Source organism: Diadema antillarum, unplaced genomic scaffold (genome assembly GCF_040938485.1).
Source record: "Diadema antillarum isolate AM-2024a unplaced genomic scaffold, OU_Dant_1.0 seq00001018_RagTag, whole genome shotgun sequence".
NCBI lineage: Eukaryota > Metazoa > Echinodermata > Echinoidea > Diadematoida > Diadematidae > Diadema > Diadema antillarum.
In genome coordinates this window covers 168946-189130 of record NW_027271853.1, presented here as the reverse complement: position 1 = coordinate 189130, position 20185 = coordinate 168946, and the positions used below count along the sequence as shown (strand labels likewise).

The following is a 20185-nucleotide window of genomic DNA, read 5'->3' as shown; positions in this document are numbered from 1 at the left end:
ATAATTAAAAAGAAAGGTCATCAGCAAAACTACGGGGTGGATGCAGACGAATTTTCATGTGATGACTAAAAAAAAATGCAGCTAAAGGAAAAAAAAAAGACGGCGGAGAGGGGCCAAGGCTAATTTGACTCCCCTCCCCCCCCCCCCCCCCACCAAAAAACAAACAAACAAACAAACACCAGTTTTTTACAGCACCTTTAAAGGACTCTTAATTTTTTGTTTGTTAAAAACAAACGTCTCGAAGTAAAGAATTCCATATTGTAGGCGAAATGTAGACCGATACAGTGTATAAAGTGTACATCCCAAGCTATTAAAGAAAAAAAAAACAGATTATGAATATCATTTAAAGTAAGAATTTCAGTGTGTTTAATCATCTTTAGTTGAGTTGCAAATGACATGTACATATTTAATACTAGTAAGAGCAGTAAACTTCGAAGCACCCCCAAGCCCTTCTATACTTAATTATTCATGTGTAAAGGTAGCGCCAGGGCACTCCGGTGGTCTAGTGGTTATGACGCTGGTCTAGTAATCCAGAGGTCGTGGGTTCGAATCCTGCTTGGGCTGCCTGTGATTTTTTTTTTTTCACAGCAGCCTACAAACTGCACACTGCAGTTGCGTGCGTTACTACGGATGGAGACAAATGAATAATCTATTATTTTAATATACAATGTTTGACAACCTTATTGCAATCACTTTCTTTAATTGTAAATTTAGAGACATAATGAATTATTATCAAAAGAAATCAAATTTCTGTATTTTGTTGTGAGTTTGCATGGGAACATACACGTATCATAATTTTTATATATAAAATAAATTTTAGTTAGATAAAGAACATCTTATAACAGAACTGTCTAGTGATGGTTGAATAATTATGTCAATTTGTTATAAGTCCTATCAGTTACATGGAGTGCATGTTCCCATGTTTATAAGAATCATACGTGACACATTCAAAGTGGGTTGAAGACAACAAAATAATAAATAAAAGAATAAAGGAGAATAGAACTTAATCTGATTACAGCATCATCTAAATATTGCCAATGTGCACTTAGAAATCTATCAAGATTTATCACAAGGTTATGATTACCACACAAAACCTTCAAGATTTATCATGAAATACATACCAATGAACACTTAAAAAGATCTAACATTCCATATCCACATGAAGCTTTCCTTGATATAAATGTCTCTCTGTAGTGTTATTAAAGTGTAGCAAAATTGTAATTACGACATCACAGAATGGAATGCATTGTTTTCACCTTCAATCTTAGGATCTCCTTTCATGTTTCCACTTTACAATCACATTTCACTGTAGATATACCGTCCTTATGTTGTCGCCCTTCATCCCAATTTCTCCCTTCTATCCTATCTGTAGATTGTCTTCTTTCCTAAGCCATTGTATTCACATTCCTTGATGATCAGCACGATGCTGTACTTTTTTCTTCTTCTCTGAAACAGTCCAGCTCTTCGCTACTGCATGGCATCAGTCATCTGAAAGAAAAGACAGAAATTAAGAACTTTCGATTAAAATCAAACATCATGATACAAGATACAACTTTCATTTTGAGAAAAAGAAATCAGCCAATGAAACTGTAGTTGAAATTATTTTGCTCTATTTATATTAAACATAAAACAAAACGGTATACAGGATCAAAGAATGTCAAAAAAAATACTGCTGTTCGTCTTTGATGCATACTCAAATTGTCTCGCCTTTTACATATTTTAATGATGCAAGATCTTATGTCTATCACTTAGTAAGTCTCATGTAGAATTTAAATTATTATTCACATGAATAAATCTGCATGTCCTTGTAAACAAGGCATTGCTTTGAAAAAGCTGAATATTACTAATTGCATTTGGGAAACAGTCTACGACAATCAAACTTGTTTATTATCAGAGACTTTAACATCTTAATTAGACCTAGACTCTACATTACCATTGTATTCACATCCGTTGGTGATGTACACGACCCTGTACTTTTCCTTTTCTTTTCTGAGACAGTCCAATTCTTCGCTACTACATGGCACCAGTCATCTGAAAGAAAAGAAAGAAATTAAGAACTTTTGATTAAAATCAAACATCATGGCACAAGATACAACTTTAATTTTGAGAAGAAAAAAAAAATCAGCCAACAAAACTGAAGTTGAAATTATTTTGCTCTATTTATATTAAACATAAAACAAAATGGTAGGCCTATGCAGGATCAAAGAATGTCAAAAAATGCTGCTGTTCGTATTTGTTGCATATTGAAATTGTCTTGTCATTTACACATTTTACTGATGCAAGATATTATGTTTAGCACTTAGTATGTCTCATGTAGAAATTGAATTATCATTCACATGAATATAAATCTACATGTATTTGTAAACATGGCATTGCATTGAAATAGCTGAATATTACTACACGTGTACATGTACCTGCATTTGGGAAACAGTCTATGACAATCAAACCTGTTTCTTATCAGAGACTGTAACATCTTAATTAGACCTAGACTCTACATTATCATTCAGCTTTTAAAGGTATTAACCATTCACCTATAAAACACTGGCATTGTCATGTGCATCATATTTCTTTGATACTGCACATATTTTCATGAAGTCTGCACAAGAATGCAAATGAAACACGTCTGCTGTTTGGTATTTATGAAAAAAAAAAATCACTAACCCGGAAGTCCTTGGCCTTAGGAATAACAAGTGGCGAGTTAGTAGGAATTGACGTCAAAATAGAATAATAGATCTACTAAATAGGCCTTTGCCTCATGAATGTCTGGTCTAATTATAGACTAAGTGAAGTCTAGACCTTTCACTTTTAAGTTACCAGTGGTTCACAAAATTTATATTATAGATCTAGACTACATCTAGATCTAGACATCTAATACTATTAGATCTTGGCAACTTTTGTCTTTGTGACACGAAATTAACACGTCACAAATGATATTGCGGCGATATCCAACAGGATGACAGTACCACTATTACTGAATCAGTAAGTTGACATAGATAACTAACATCAACTTGTTAACGTACGTTAGAGATGGCACCATACAATAACCGGTGACACTGACACTGACAGATCTAACGACTACGTTTAGACTAACATTTAAAGAGTTAGACTCGCCATCTCAGTAAGTCGGCCAAAGACAAAGTCAATACAGGGCTAAGTCAGTGTTACTGTTATGTTAGGCCTAACAAATGTTAATGGTAATACTCGGTTAGGTTAGGTTTACCAGGACTCAAGAGTCCTGGTTAAATCAGTCGAGGGACATTTCTTAGAAGTCCTTCGATTCCAAGAATAAAAAGGGTGAAAGAACAAAGGGAAAAAAAGGAAAGAAGAAAGGACAAAATATTATGTATGGCTGCTGTGGAAATCGACAGCGCTACTGTATCACTATCAATCACGCGTAAATATGTAAACGCCATTTGGTTGGGCCGCATTCACAAGTTTTAGGGGAAAAAAGCCCCACCGCTGTGCTTCAAAGGTACTCCACTCGAACTAACGTTAGACATAATGTCACATATCTACACACAGTACGGTACTAGGGCTGAATTCACAAGTATACCATAACACTGCACTGTACAGGAAAGCCACCTAACCTGTAGAGTACTACTCGTAGTGTTTAGGTACCGGTAGTATCACTAGACCACATACTGTCATAGATGACATCTACACCAACGCTGCACACTGGCACTGGTCCGACGGTCCCTGACCAGGAAAAATCACTGTTGGACACTGACCAGTAACTTTTTCAGGAATGGACCAGTAAAAATTGGGGGAAAAATGGGTGGACTCTACCTACTATTACCACTAGTCTAGATGTGATCTAGAGCTAGACTATAGACTCTGTGTTAATTTGACTTGGTCTTAGACTTCAGCTGATCTTAGTTTTAGTAACTGGCATTACAAGTAAAGTCTTAACTTAGACTTAATAGTTAAACTTGAAAGTTAAAGTCTAACATGTCTAACTTTATTCTTTACTCTTCCTTTGAGTTTTACTTTTAGACTTTTTACTTTTTTTATAGTTTAGTAGGCCTACTCTGTCAATCTCATGATTTCATTTTCAACTCAAGTCAAGGCATAGCCATGAGTGTCTTCGAGACTTTGACATCTTGCATGTCTTGCACACAGACGTTACGACTACAGTACTCAGTAGTCTCAGAAGTAACGACATAAGTTGAAAAGAAACTATAAATAATATGATTTGGGATCTAATTTGAAATTGGATGGCGTTTACAGACTAGGCTTCATAAGCATCACGCGATTGAATACATGGGACTACACTCTACCGCAATTAATGGTTATGGTAGTCCAACTGAAACTGTTATTTTGAGCATGATTTTGATAGGATTATAGCTTACCATTCACTTCACTCGTGGACAGTGGGCTGGCTTAGGTCGTCATTCATCTTTCAGAAGGTTTGGTTCTCACTCTGAGATCTGGATTAGGGCAAAAACCTAATTCTAGGCCAGTAAGTTGAACAAAGCTCAAAATAATACAACTGCGACGGTTCGTAAAACCCGCATTGCTCTTCACCCTAGCAATTCGGGTTTCACGAACCGGCGTATCTTTACTGCGTCGGTTCGTGAAACCCCTTTTTCTCAATTTCTCGATATTTCGAGTACCGTCGTTTTTTTCTTTCTTTGATAAAATTAAGAATGATTAATTTTGTGATCTAAAATTTTGGGATTTGGTAGAGTTTTGAAAGCACTTTCATTTGGTACCAATATCTCGATTTTGAAAATTTTGACCAAAATCGAAATAGCGTCGGTTCGTGAAAACACCGACGAAATGTGAGATTTTATCAACGCATTGGTAAGTACTCGTATTTGAACGCTTTCACATTCAATGTACCTCTCAAATATCCACAGCCTAGGTTTTGGGGAAAAAATGTTCAATTAAACGTTTTCAAACTTTGTTTGGCAGACAATGGTACAAGATTTATACTGGTGCTCTTCCATCAGCCCTTGATTGCTGATAATTGTAGCTGCTTTTGATTGCATTAGCACATTCTAAGTCATATCCTTCTTGAGTGATTGACGCTTAATATTGCTGATGAACTGTAAAAAGCAATATCCGTTAGGAAATGGTGCCGTCATGAAAGACTATAGTGTGTATCAGTTGTGATTGTGGGCAGCAGATATTATCGGTGGTAGTAACTTTGATTGATTTGTGGTTATTAGGGACATGTCAAATGACATCCTGTGTCGTGTCTGATTTAGGCAGACGGCCAAGACACGTTTAACCGCAACACGATACTAAAAGTCAGCTTTGACGATATAACCGATATTAAGACATTATTTTCTCGGCGAATTTCGATTTATACCTTTCCTTTACTGCAGAAATTGAAAAATGAATTGTTTTGATTTCGTCTGAATGTTGGAATTTTAAATCTTATTGAAAGGCTCAACATTTGGCATGACGGATGCAATCAACACTACTAGACCGGGGAACATCACAGCCATTACCCCACTAAACACTGTTTTTCTCTTAACATGTTTGATACCATTGATAGTTGGTGGCGTTCTTGGAAATGCCTTGGTGGTATTTGCAGTTTACAGATACCATCGTTTGCAGACGCCAACGTACCTCATCATTGGAAGTCTTGCTATGGCCGATTTCTTCAATGGATTAATTGGTATTCCTTTGTATCTATATTTCAACCTCTCAAATGCAACCACCTGTGATTCGTTTGTGGCGATTTTGTATTCAGCGCCATTAATAGTCTTCACTGCTCTGTCTTATTCCCAGATAATCGCGGTCTCGGTCGACCGGTATATCGCGATCACTAGACCATTGAGGTACACCACCATAGTGACGATAAGACGTGCCCAAGTTGTGATAATATTCACTTGCATTTCACAGTGCGCAATCTTTTTAACACGGTGTTATTTGCTTGCGTCCAACAACGCACTGATGATAACTATCAAGTGCCCCGGAAGATTCGTGGGAGACCCCTTTCTCTGGGCCCTGAACCTGGGCGCGCTCGTGGGCAGTATCATTGCACTCCTCACGTTAACTTGTATCAACGTGCGTATATTACAAATTGCTTTCAAACAGGTTCGCTCGATATTTCAGGTCAACGAAGCTTTAGGAAGGAATCTTCGTAATCGTGAAATAATGATCAAAAATTTCAAAACAGCCCAAGCAATCTCCATGATAGTGTTCATATTTGTCTTGTGTTGCATCCCCTTGCAAATACAGACTGGTATCGAACTATGGCCATTGGACGAAGCTCATCAACCTGTACTTGCCCAATTCGTCCTCATCACCGTCGGCATAAATTCTGCGGTCAATCCGCTCATCTACGGCTACAGGGACCGTTTCTTTCGAGAGGCATTTAGTGATGTCAGAAGAAGTCTTATGGCCTTCATTTTCCGACTGTAGGTCGCCATTAGGTTAACACTGACTGAACAGAGTTTGGTAACACCTACAGTAGGGGCCACAGGACCGAGACCACGAGGAGCACCGTTTTGCCTACACTCTAGGGGTCAATCACAGGGACGGTGGCGACTGAGACAACCCGCGCGCGAATTGACACACAATGTTACAAAATTTATCATCACGTGTGAATGGTATTCATAGTGATAAACCATCATTTGGTTTTAAAGTGGTTCTGTGGTTGTTTGACTATTACGACTACCGCTGAATACACTGTAAAAATAGAATAAAGAGTGTAAGACAAGTGTCAATTAGATTCAACCAGAAATACAGCTGGATAGATCCGTTAAAAAAGTGATGCTTCATAATGCTATTGAGAAGAGTATTTACACTCTGGAGGGAGAGGTAATGAAAAAAAACAATACGCACCCACAAAACTCTGAGGAAGGCACCTGAAAACAAAACGTGATCATTTATAAATATATCTTTTTCTCTTCGTTGACCTAAATAAACACTGATCATTCATTGCTTTAGCAATGCCTGTGATAAATATCATGGGCATTTATACTGGAGTATGTAAAATCACGCTTTTTAGCACAGCTTTATCTCAAACACTGAATTATAATGTGTCAACTTAGATAGATGAAAGACATATTGCCAATCAGTTGCAATGAAAACATGATAGGAAGGTAACATGTATTAACTTAGTATGCTTCATGAGAAAATGAATCATTGTACGATGAGCTTCTATATTTCTTTCGAACCATGTCCATGTATGTGGTAGTCCAATCTTTAGAGAAAATGATTCACAATAAAATTCACTTTCATTTGAGAAGGTGTCAGGTGGCAAAATTACGATGTTGATGATAATGATGATAATTAACAACATTTGTATAGCACCAAATATCTGTTTAAAAGCATTTAAAGGCGCAGACAGAGGCGCAGTATGCACTTTTATGACTGCTTCATGACGTTTCTCCTTCTTGTACAAATAGATTACGCTACTTTGCAATTATTTTGTATCATTTGGATATGGAAACTGATAAATGAAATGAAATGAAATATATCTCCTATGTCTCTGAATGTCATTATTTTCGTACAAACGCCCCTCTCTAACCCGTTTCTAAGTTGTCCTGGGATAGGGCTTACCTTCCATTATGTCATTGGGATCTTTACTGGAAAAAAACGCAGTGTATTCACAGTGTGTTCATATAGCTGACTATGTGAAAACGCTCGAATTTAACAGTGTGAGGATGATTTCACACTGTGGTGTGGTTTTCACAGAGTGTTAACATAGTAATGCTTTGTTTCACACTGTGAATTGACGACTCACATTGTGTTCACATTGTCAAAATGCTCGAATTTAACAGAGTGAAGGGATTTCACACTGTATTTACAATGTGTTCACACTGTCGGTCTCACACTGTGGGAAACTGTGTTCTTTCTAGCAGCGATATGAAAAGTCAAAGCCTTGAAATTCGATTTGTAGTTATAGGATTCTCACAACATAGGCAGCGTATATCAGTTTTAGCACAAGTCATGTATTCTCATGTTCTCATTGCAACATTACAAACCATTAATTTTTTGCATGGTCTTTAACACTCTGCGTGTCACTTTAAGTTTCTCTATAAAGGTTTGTGTGTGAGATTTACGCCCATTTGACTCAATGGTGCAGAAAGGATTAATTTACTTCAGTGCCTCCTATTATATCAATCATTTAAATTTGGGAAATCATTAACGGAGGAGCAAAGTCTATGAATGAAGCTATTCAGGTACGCTGATTAATCAATATCAAACACAGCTTTTACCTGGCTTGAGCAATCCATTGCTGTAAAGTAGGGGCCTACATTGTAGGAAACAAATAGCACCATAAAATCATAAACTATTCTTTGGAACATCTGAAATTCTAATTTTCTATACCTTCATATAGTAATGGATAAATACCGTGCTGTCGCCATGAGAACCATTAACATCAAATGAACGAGAGCGAGGGAAACAGGATTGGCATGAATACACTCAAAAGCATTATTGACATAATCACTGCAACTAGTTTTATGAAACTTGCATCAGACACCATCTAATGCATATCTATCAACAAATTAGCTTTCAAGCCCTCACCCTTTACGGACGAGAGGGGACTAATTACCCCATGTGATATACAAAACGGAGGATAGTTTTGTGCGACTGAGCCTATGTTGATGGAAACGACATCTAATATCGTCCACGATTGAGACTGTGTTTCTTCAACTATCAAACCTTGATTTCATTACGCTCAGATCTTGATCTTATCCTTTTTGAGATTGTTGTTACCGAGATTGTGACTGTATCTTCTGTCGTCCAGATCTTAATATTTCACAATAAAATGAGGAATGCAACGGATATATTGAATCAACCTGCTAACTACACCGCACTTACCCCACTGAACACTGCTTTACTCCTTACGTGTTTGATACCAATGGTAGTTAGTATTGGCGTTGGAAATGGCTGGGTGGTATATGCAGTTTACAGATACCATCGTTTGCGGACACCAACATACCACATCATTGCAAGTCTTGCTGTGGCCGATTTCTTCACCGGATTGATCGGTATTCCTGTATATCTTTATTTCAGCCTCTCTCGTAATACCACGTGCGATCCCTTCGTTGGGAGTGTGCTTACAGCACCATTAATGGTCTTCAGTGCTGTGTCTTTTACCCTCATAATCATAATTTCTGTCGACCGGTATATCGCCATTACTAGACCGCTACGTTACGCCAGCATCGTAACGACGAAACGCGTCCGAAGTGTGATCACATTCACGTGCATTACGACATGTGCGATCTTTTTAACACGGTCTTACTTGATGGCGTCCAATAATGCAGTGATGATGACGATAAAGTGTCCCGGAAGATACGTTGAAGATCCCTTTCTGTGGGCGGTGAATCTGAGCGTCCTTGTTGGAAGCAGTCTTGTACTCTTCACGTTGATGACTATCAACGTGCGCATACTACGAATTGCTTTCAAACAGTCCCGCGTGATATTTCAGGCAAACGAAGCCTTCGGAAGAAATCGGGGTAATCGAGAAATATTGATCAAGAATTTCAAAGCGGCTCAAGCAATATGTATGATTGTTTTCATCTTTACTTTGTGTTGTGTCCCGTCACAGATACTATTTGGGATCGAACTTTTGCAAATTAGCGACTACCATCAGCCAGTCCTTGCCCAAGTCAGCATAATCAGTGTTGGCATAAATTCGGCTGTCAATCCACTCATCTATGCCTACAAGGACCGTTTATTTCGCGAGGCATTTAGTGATCTCAAAAGCCGTCTTGTGACGTTGATTTTATAAGTAAATTAGAATAGCAGTGACTGAACACAGAAGGATTACAAACTTTTAATGTGTGTATACAAATGTGCTTAAAGCTACAATGTAGGTATAATCGTGCATATACGAAACAGAGAGTTAGTGGTTAGAGAGAGATCATGGCGAATTAGTTTTAAAGAAAATACCGTGTATTTTGGAAAATTCTGTTTTCCTTTTATTTTTCATCACTCTGAACAAGATGTTGCTCACGAAAAAAAAAAACCAATGAAGTACGGAAAAAATTTGGCAAATAAAAATCATGATAAGGAGCTATGTGTATAAACGCGTTAAATAAAGTTTCTTTAAATTGAATCAAACAGTGAGCTGTGATGTCTTGAACAAATCGTATTTCTAGGGAGGTTTAACCTTTATAGGAAATATACATCACGTTACTTTGGAAAGGGAAATTGTTTCCTTGGAGCGAGAAGGTTGCAAAAATCACAATCGTTCTTGAAAATGGCTTCAAAATGGTTGAATATACATGTACGCTGTGAAAATTACTTCTTTTGATCAATTCTTACGTGGATAGTTTCAACAATACAGTCACGTGACAGTATTAGGGCCCTGTCGGTAGTGGCTAGTGGCTTGTCTCTGCTGAAAAGCTTTTAATTTTGCTTTGCAACGCATTCATCCAACGTCACATTTTAAACGATATGGACCTTTTTTTTCCATAAGCAAACATGTGTAGTGACACCCCCACTCTTCATGAAACTCGTTGTATTTACGTACATTAAAGCATGTCACTTTATAAGGATTATAAATGCAATTATATTCTAGGTGTATGTTACGTAGTTTTTACTTTGATAAGCATGAAAGTACTTGAACTATTCGAAATTCATTTTGCCTTGCACACTGTCCAGCAAACGACCATACACTGCTTCAGCAGTCCTATCTATGTATCATTCGCAACATCGTGCAGAACAAATTATTATCAATGACACTTAAATGTCATTCTTCCTTCCATTATAATCATTATTGGTATTATAAAAGTACAATTACACTCAAACAAAACAAAAAAACTACGAAGTGCAAATGAATAGAATTTAAGATCATATTTATGATACAAAAACACCGAAATCACGTCTGCATGCGTTCCACAAGACTGCTCCAGAACTATAAAAAACGCTTTTCTCCCACTTTCAGTACTGACTTAGGGTAATATAAGTCCATTGTGAATTCTCTTGCTATAGCTATGGCTTAAATCTGCACTGATGAAATGAGTTTGTGAGGTAAGTTGTGTTGCCTGAAAGGACATCATACCATGCATACGCGAAATTGGCTTACATCCCATTCTTAACCAACGTTCCTCCATAGGAATCCATCCTGATACTTGTAGCGGTTGAAGTGTTTAAATTTGCTCCTTTTTTTTTCTTTCAGCACTATTCTGGCCATTTGCTTTATATTTGGTTTGACAAGAAGGTCCCCTTTCTTTTTGGTTACAGTAAGTTCAGGCATTGGAACAGTATTCAATATATAGCAATAAAATGAAATTTGCAAGAAATTTTATACTGCCCAAAGTTGAATATCTCCTTTCTCTTCGAAAGAGTATCAACTGCATTTCAGTATTCCCTGTTCAACTTTCTAAAACGTAATTGTTCGGGCTGTTTACTATTTTCCTTTTTCGTTTTTTTATTCTCGCTTAAAGATTGGATTAAATTTGTTCAATCAAACAGGATTTTTTTTGCTCTTCCATCAACTCTTAATTGCCGATGGTGTTATCTGACTTTGATTGCACGGCACATTCTAATATTATGCCCTTTTGAGTGATTGACGCTTAATACTGCTAAATTGCATAAAAGCAATACGTATTACAACCTGATGCAATCATTGGAGACTAGTGTGTATCATAATTGTGATTGGATGGTTGATATCGCTGCTCTTATTGCTATTGACATTGCTCTCATATGGGTTGTGGTTTACATATCAAATGGTACTCTGCGTCGTGTTTGTGTAAATAGACTACCAGGCCCTAAAAACAGCATTCATGTTCATGTCAACTTTGGACAATAAGATATTACGTTGACACTGTATTTTGACTTTTAGTGGTCATTATTGACAAGGTGGGTTTTTTTTTCTCGTATATTTGGGAGCAATATAGACGTTATTATATGTATGATTAGAACATATCTAGAAAGCCGGCTTTGCAGGATGATACTAAATAGTACACTGCAAAAAGTCCGGTGTTAAATATGAAACACCGAGCTGGTGTTAAATTTTTGGTGCTCATTTATGGTGTTAAATTAAAACCTCCGGGTGTCATTTCCAAATATAAAACTGTTTTTTGAAGAGTTTCTTAGTAAATGCACTTATTGTTGATTTTTAACTTAAACAAGACGATCAAGAATTTTACAATGAAGTACTAGATTTTTGGAAAATGTGTAAACACATTTACACCACAGTAATACCAGTTGGTGTGGTCTCGTATTGAAGCTGGACGGGTGTTAAACCATTGATATTAACACCAGCAATATCATATCAACACCATGCGGTGTTGTTATTGAATTAACACCAGTACAGTGTCAAAATATCACCAGCTACAGTGTCAAATTAACACCACGAAGTGCCAGATGAACACTTTTCAACACCATCACAATACATTTTCTACACCTGTGGGTGTGGTCCTCTATCAACACTTGATCGGTGTTAGATTTAACACCCATGGTGTTAAATCTAACACCGATGTTTTTACAGTGTAAAATTAAATGAAACCAACTGAAATGACAGACATATCAGGGAGGATTTATCCTTGCTTCCTGGGATAATGCATGTGTCGTTTATCAGTATCGCAGCAAACATATTTAATCTTGTGTTTTGGTAATCCCGTTTCCGTAAAGAAAATGCCATCTTCACACCGTTGGGTAATGCAACACACCCTTTGGCTCAAACACGTATTATGCAAATATGCAGGTATAGGGTAGATCGTGGCACAGCAAATAAAAGAAAAATACAGAAAATAAATCAAAAATACAAGGAGATAATCTATATTTACACAACTTGGAAAGAACGAGAAAACAACTGGTCACTATGGTATGTTACAGAAATCGTTAACGATGTGTGAGTCAATTTGAATGACTCTCTTCACTCAAATGAAGGAATTCATTTCTCCTCACAACAAAAAACGTGTCTCCCTCAAGTTAAGGAGATTTATCTACATGATCGCTCATAGGAGTTCTTTGCCACTCATCTTTCACGCTTCCCTTCTTGCAAACTTCACGAAACTTCATGAAGTGGAACAGAAAACATATTATCAACACCCTTCTACAAAGTCGTAATCAAAGTGTTCGCGACAGACCCCTTAAAAAATCACTCAAGCGTACCTTCTTTATAATGGTACATAGGTTTCCAAAGTCGATGTTTTTCTTGGCGTGTACGCCATACCGGCATCTTTATTAGCACGGAAAATTCAGATTAAATGCAAGAACAAAAAAGCAACATGCATACATGAACTTGCTTCTCAAGGATAATTTCACAAAAGTGTGGTTTGTCCCCGAAAATGCAATTTCTACTTTTTTAACAGACATTTCCCCCCACCATTACGTGAAAAAAAAAATGTGCGTTGCGCGTGCAGATGGCTGAAATTCAATTCTAAAAATGCAAGAGCTCCTTGGCGTGAAGGGGGCTCCCACAACTGCATACACACATTCACACACACACACACACACACACACACACACACACACACATGTTACTCCCAAATATTGAACATATCCTTGTCCTCCTTGAAAATATCTATGCGTACAACCATGGTCAGATATAAATCCACTCTGAGCATAGGAACTATAGATTTTTTTAAAAGAGATACGTTATCGACATCAGTGATGTATATAGACGTTGACAATTAGTGGGGTGTGCTGACATAGAAATTATTTACAGCAATTCGTCGATTGAAATCTCCATCAAACAACTCTCAACCCTCTGCGGATAAAGATTATATTCCACCTGAAAGCTATAAAAGCCGCCACACCATTTTACGGTCACTGTCATTATCACCTAAGGAGAGCTTGTGAACACGAGCCCCAGTTAATAAAAACGGGAATAGATCTGCTGAAACATTAGCGGATATTAGTGCTATAGATCGCTGTGAGAACGTTTGACCTCTGGATCTTTTTGTATCTTGCAGGAAGGTTTGCAACGAAAGTCGTATCTCGTGACGTGCCAATTTTAAAGTTAACGATATGACGGATAACTTAGACGCCAGACCGGCTAACATCACGGCCATTAACCCGCTGAATAGTGCTCTACTCTCGACGTGTTTGGTTCCAATGATAGCTAGTTGCGTTGTGGGAAATGGCTTTGTGGTATTTGCAGTTTACAGATACCATCGATTGCGGACACCAGCGTACCTCATCATTGCAAATCTTGCTGTGGCCGATTTCTTAATCGGATTGATCGGTATTCCTTTATACCTTTACTTCAACTTCTCAAATGCAACAAATTGTGATTCATTGGATGCGATTGTATTTGGGGCTCCTTTAATGATGTTCACTGCAGTGTCTCTTGGGCAGATAATTGCGATCTCGATCGATCGGTTTATTGCTATTACTAGACCACTACGTTACTCCAGTATCGTGACTGCTAAACGAGTTCGGTGTGCAATTGCGTTTTTGTGGATCTTTCATATTGTGTTCTTTGTAACGTATTATTATTTGCTTGCGTCAGAAAACGCAGAAATGATGACTATTAAGTGCCCCGGTAGATATACTGATGATCCCTTTCTGAAGGCATTTAATATGATCGTGCTTGTGACGAGTACTCTTGCCTACTTAACTGTAACGGGTATCAACGTGCGCATATTACACATTGCTTTCAAACAATCCCACATGATTTGTCAAGTTAATGAAGCTTTCGGAAATATTCAAGCTAATCGTGAAATACTGCACAAGAATTTCAAAGCCGCACAAACAATGTCCATCGTTGTTTTCATCTACATTCTATGTTGTGTCCCCTTGCAAGTACAGTTGTGTATCCAAATATCGCTTTTGAAAGACTATCATCAACCCGTTCTTGCCCAAGTCATAGTCATCAGTTTGGGCATAAATTCGGCAGTCAATCCGCTCATCTACGGCTACAGAGATCGTTTGTTTCGCGAGGCATTTAGTGATCTCAGAAGCCGCCTTACTGCCTTGATTTTATAACTGAAAGCCTCCATTAGACATTCATAAACTGAACAGAAAGGATATGATGAGAACAAAAAAAAAATGTGACAAATAACACATTGTATAAGTAATCTTGCTTTGGAATACATGAGGTTTTGTTGTTGTTGTTGTGTGATAGTATGCATATAGGTATAATCAAACTAAAGGGAGAGCAAGGTGATGGTGTGTTATATAAAAATAGTGGGATAGTTCTTTTTATTACCATGTGCTGTTAACTCATTCTTTAGGTAAACGGTATTTACACACTTTGAAGGAGATATTGTGCACGAGACGCACAAACTCAAAAGACGGAGAAAACTTGGCAGACAGAAGAAATGAAGGGGTTTGCATGAGGTAACTTAACCCTCTCTGACACTTATCTACACGTATATTGTTAAGAAAATAACCTGGCAGGCATTTATAAGGTCAACAAGTTTTAAAAGAAGAATGAATACTGCAATGAGCTTTAATGTTTTTTTAACAAATTGCATTCCTCGGAAGATTCAACCTTCTTCAAATAGATTTTTCAAATAAAGAAAAAAAAGATTCAAATAAATCATGGTACTTTGAAAAAGAATATTGATTCCTGAAGAAGGTTGCGAAATTACAGTGTTACTTGAAAACAGCCCGTGAATGGGTAAATACGTGTGTACATTAAGAATTTGGATTATAATAAATCTGCATATGACAATCTTAAACATGTTGAAAATGTTAAAATACTTGGTGGATATTCATTTGAATTTATAATGGAACACACATATTACGGAAATTTTAAAAAGATGTAAGAGAATGTGGTATATGTTTAAAATGGTGAAACAGTATAACAATCTTCGAAAGTTTGATCATAATATGGAAATTTATGTCGGTTATATTCACCCAATTTTAGAATATTTTGTACCAGTTTCCTTTGATGGCTAACTTCTAAATATGTATAGAAAGTTTTGAAATAATTTATAAAAGAGTGTGTAAATATTTTGTGGTACAAAATATGTATAGAGGTTATGAAAGTGCTCTCATAAGATATGAATTAGAGCAGCTGAAAACTATGCGAAATGTGTATCAAAATGAGTTTGCCAAATGTTTATCAAATAATTCACAAGGTAAGAGTTGATAAAAAAAAAATTATCTCTTTTAGGCATGTGCCAAATGTTACACACTTTACATGCCTTACGGGCCGATTCAGAAAACGTGCAATACCATATTTTTGTAGACCTACTCAATTCTCAGTAATTTTATGCTATTCTTTTCTCATACAGAATTTTATTGTTTAAGTCTCCATTTCATTTCAATTTTCAGTTCATTTTAGACGTTCCCAATTGTACTCATGTTTTAAATTTATATTAATTTTGACGTCTATATTCTCACCGTAATCTTATATGTTGTTTTGTTAACAATGACTAATTCTTTTGTAATTCTTCATTGTAAACATGATAATTTCAGCCCTTATTGGGCCGCTAATCGTATATTCTTTTAATATGAAATTAACCATTACTTGAAACTTGCGGAAATTTGGTTTGAGACGGTGGCAAATCACAATATTCTTTAAACTGCTTAATTTCTATGCTAGATATTGCTATAACTATATTGCAATGTATATTTACCCAAATATACAACGCTTTCTACGGAGATGCTTGCGGGGATGATCAGGGACAGTATCAAGGACGTGCTGGTAGTGCCCAGTGGAATTGTCACTGATGTTTTTAAACATTCGATTTAGTTTGTTGGCACTTTGAACTACCGTAAGATTAAAAATCTTCTGTACCTACACGTCTTTGTATTGCGCTTGCCATGAAAAAACACTTTGTAAAGATTAAAGATGTATTCCTAAACGTATACTATATGCGTTAGTAGTATCTATTAAAACATTCGACTCGCGTAAGTTCTTGAATGCTTGGCCATCTCCGCCTCATTTGTCTTATGTGTTAACGCAACCATGAATTTTGTATGCCATTCTAAAATGATTTCAACTGTGATTTACTAATTTGTACGAATCCGATCAAAGAACAGTATTTGAAATGGCTACACGTAACACTTCTTGCCAAAATTTTGGTTTGATTAAATATGCTAAGAACCGAAAAGCTGTTTACAAATTGCACTGGAAATCGAAATGTTAAAGGCAGAATTTACCATTTGCAGATTAAACAAAAACCCAGCATTAGTGCTCTAAATAGGTCTAAGATAGGGATGGAAACAGCCACTGTAAAAATTTTAATTGGTAAAATCGATGTTAAATATTGTTAAATATACAAAGTTTGAATGATAGTTATATTAAAAATGTTTCCAGACTGAACCGTCTACAGTTACGGTTTATTGAGAAAAATACGGCTATCTCTTTATATTTCAGGCTTTATCGCGAAAATTGTATATGATAGGATGTTTTGTGGTAAAACAGACCTACACATATGTATTAAATGTCATGTCTTGAAAATTGTTTAAATTACTGTTCCTAAAAGACCTTTAAGGACAGAGTTAACAAGAAATCATTGTGCTGTTCAGTCAACCCTTACAATAATTTTCTGAGTTTGATTTCACGGCTCATTGTAAATTGTATACATGTACTTCTCAAGAGTGATTGACGCTTAATAACGCCTAAAAAAGCAATATGTGTAACAAACTGATGCCACGATCGGAGATTAATGTTTATCGATTGTGATTGGAAGGCTGATATTGCTGCTGAATAGTTGCTCTTTTTCACTTTCGGTTGGCGTGACAAGTGACATCCTGTGCCACGTCTATTAAATAAGAGCAGGCGGTCAATACCTGCTCAACAGCAATGACATCGCAAGCAAACTTTTGACGCTACAAAGGAGATGATATTTGCAACCTTTTACATTTATACCTTTCCTTTAATTCACAACTAAAAGGATAGGATGCTCGAGAAGATTGACGAGTTTGTTTGGCATTTTGGAAGAGCAGATACGTTCTCCGACGTTCATTAAAAAAAATCAGAATCCAGCTTCCTAGAACAATTAAAAAAAGAGAGAACCTATAGATGATTAATGAAACCAAAGCAAATGGTAGTTATGTTCTAGCGGATTTTTTTTTATTGTTTTGGATATAAACTCCAAATTTTATTGTCCGAAAATGGAAATTCTTTTTGCCCAATTTATCGTGGGCCTGGCAGCCACTGAGCAGCGCCAGATCGACGCTGCTCTAACCTTTTCAACTGTTGAACGGCAAACAAGGTAGCAGCAACTCCCATCTTTTAACGTCTTTTGGTATGACGCGGCCGGGGTTCGAACCCACGACCTCCCGACTGTGAGGCAGCCGCTCTACTTACTGAGCCAACATATCGGTACATATCGGTTTCATCTTTTGTTGGTGTGATCACAAGAATATTGGGTTACTTCATTTGGAAATATATTCAAATTCACATGGACGGCACAAATAGTTTCTATTACCACATGCTTTGTAATCCTGATTGACGTATACAGAAACTGCAGTCGCCACAAAATTTGATAAGGTACCGCGCCCTATATTCATTGTGCATACAGAAGATCACGGCAAAGCAGATAGAGAAACAGTATAATGAATATCGCAACTTTAAAGGTATTAGCCCACATTTGCAAACCCACGAAAATCAAAACTGCATAAAACAGGTCCAATATGACTTCAAGAACAACTTATAACAGTAACATACCTCACCTGTTGCTCTTTGTCTATACCATTCGATAAAAGAGAGAAAATCATCGTTTTAAAATCAATTTTCAAACCGGGTCAACCCGACCCAAAATCGAATTACGAGCGCGGGCTAGCTACGTACATTAACTTACACATGTATCGCATGCATGTAGTACGTGCGTGGACCGGAGCTAGCGAGCGTTTTTATACGCATGCATACGGTGCATTTTCAGTTATTTTTATGAAAGTAATGGACTAATTGGAACGAAATTTTGCACAGGTGTTACTGCAATCATACCCAAACTCCATGCTAACTATGAGACCAATTGCTGCAGGTTTACAAATGTGGGCTAATACCTTTAAGGAGTGCTTGACAAACTGCTAGAAAAATAAGACACTCTGTTAGAGCAGGTATTATTCTACAAAAGTGCGGACCTCAAAGGAACAGTCATCAGTGAGACAAAGTGTACTAATTTTTGATATGTTGGACGCAAAATGAGTGCGACTTTTTATTGGCATTCACTGTGTTTTTGTTTGTTTGTTTGTTTGTTTTTGGTATTTTGTGTGTGTGTTGATAAGATTCTTCACTGTATGCGAAGAAAAACATAACACAGAGTGAAAAAGAAACCAAAACCGATTATGAATGCACCAAAATCATTCTGATTACTGGGAATCCCAGTAATCGGAGTGATTTTGGTGCATTTAATGCTTCCGACAGTCACTGGGATAAATGAATTTATGGGGAACACACAACATCTCAGGGACTCATTGAGAAAAGAATAAAGAATGGATGAAGATGTTACTTGGGAAGTACGAAAGTCAATAGGTTTACAAAACTGGTGGTTACTTTAAGGTAATATTGTATTACAATATTCTTAAAACCATTTAAGGGCTTTGAGTCCTTATATTGGCACAGAAATCTCGTGGAGGCGGAAACAAAAGTACTGTAAAACAACAAATCGAAATTTCATTTTTTTTTCTCATCTAAATTATCATTTTCAGTTCCATTTAGCCATTTAGGTTGATTATTCTTACTCATCAAAAAGTCCGAAGATTACAAACGTGAGTTTGTACAGAAAATTGACACAGAAAAATAAGATTTACAGCGTGCATTCATAGCAGGTTTGAAAGTTGAAGGCATTTAAAATGAGATTATTTTACATACAGTAACTGTTAAAAATTACATCAAAAAGACATTAAGCATTTCATTGAAAATTAGCACCTAAAATATAGAACAAGGAAAAACTTAGCGAAGGTTAGAGAGTGAGAGAGGGGGAGAGAGAAAAACCAAACCAAAAAAAAAGGGAATTTGATAGAAGAAATTAATATACATTGTCCATCAGATTGCATCAAATTCCCATAAGTACAAACGAACAAGTTTTTTTTTTTGTCATTGTTAATTCATGCAGATAGAGGGAGGAATAGAGTCAGAGAGATAGAGAGATAAAAATAAAAAGCAGAGAGAAAAGGGAAGAAAAAAAGAGAGTCTAGAGACAGAGAGGGGGAAGAATGGAAGAATTTGAGTATACATATTGCATGCAATAATGTGGTTACAAATAAGAATGCGTTCATTACGACTATCTTCAGCCGCATTCACTCGTGCAAAATAGCGGGATGACGATCCCGATGCAAATGTCGAGATGTTTGTTGTTCTTGTTGTTTTGTGCAAGCGTTCATGCACACGGACAGATATATCCTGCTGATTCACTGCGTGAGT

General features: G+C 36.8%; 1 protein-coding gene across 1 annotated transcript in view; it reads left to right on the top strand.

The window, feature by feature from the left end:
* LOC139742740 (adenosine receptor A2b-like) overlaps positions 1 to 20185 on the top strand; it is an 85146-nt gene that overhangs the window by 58755 nt on the left and 6206 nt on the right. Inside the window, exon 3 of the mRNA XM_071653263.1 lies at positions 6193 to 6336. Coding sequence (XP_071509364.1) covers positions 6193 to 6336 — 144 coding nt within the window. The remainder of the gene's footprint in view (positions 1 to 6192; positions 6337 to 20185) is intronic.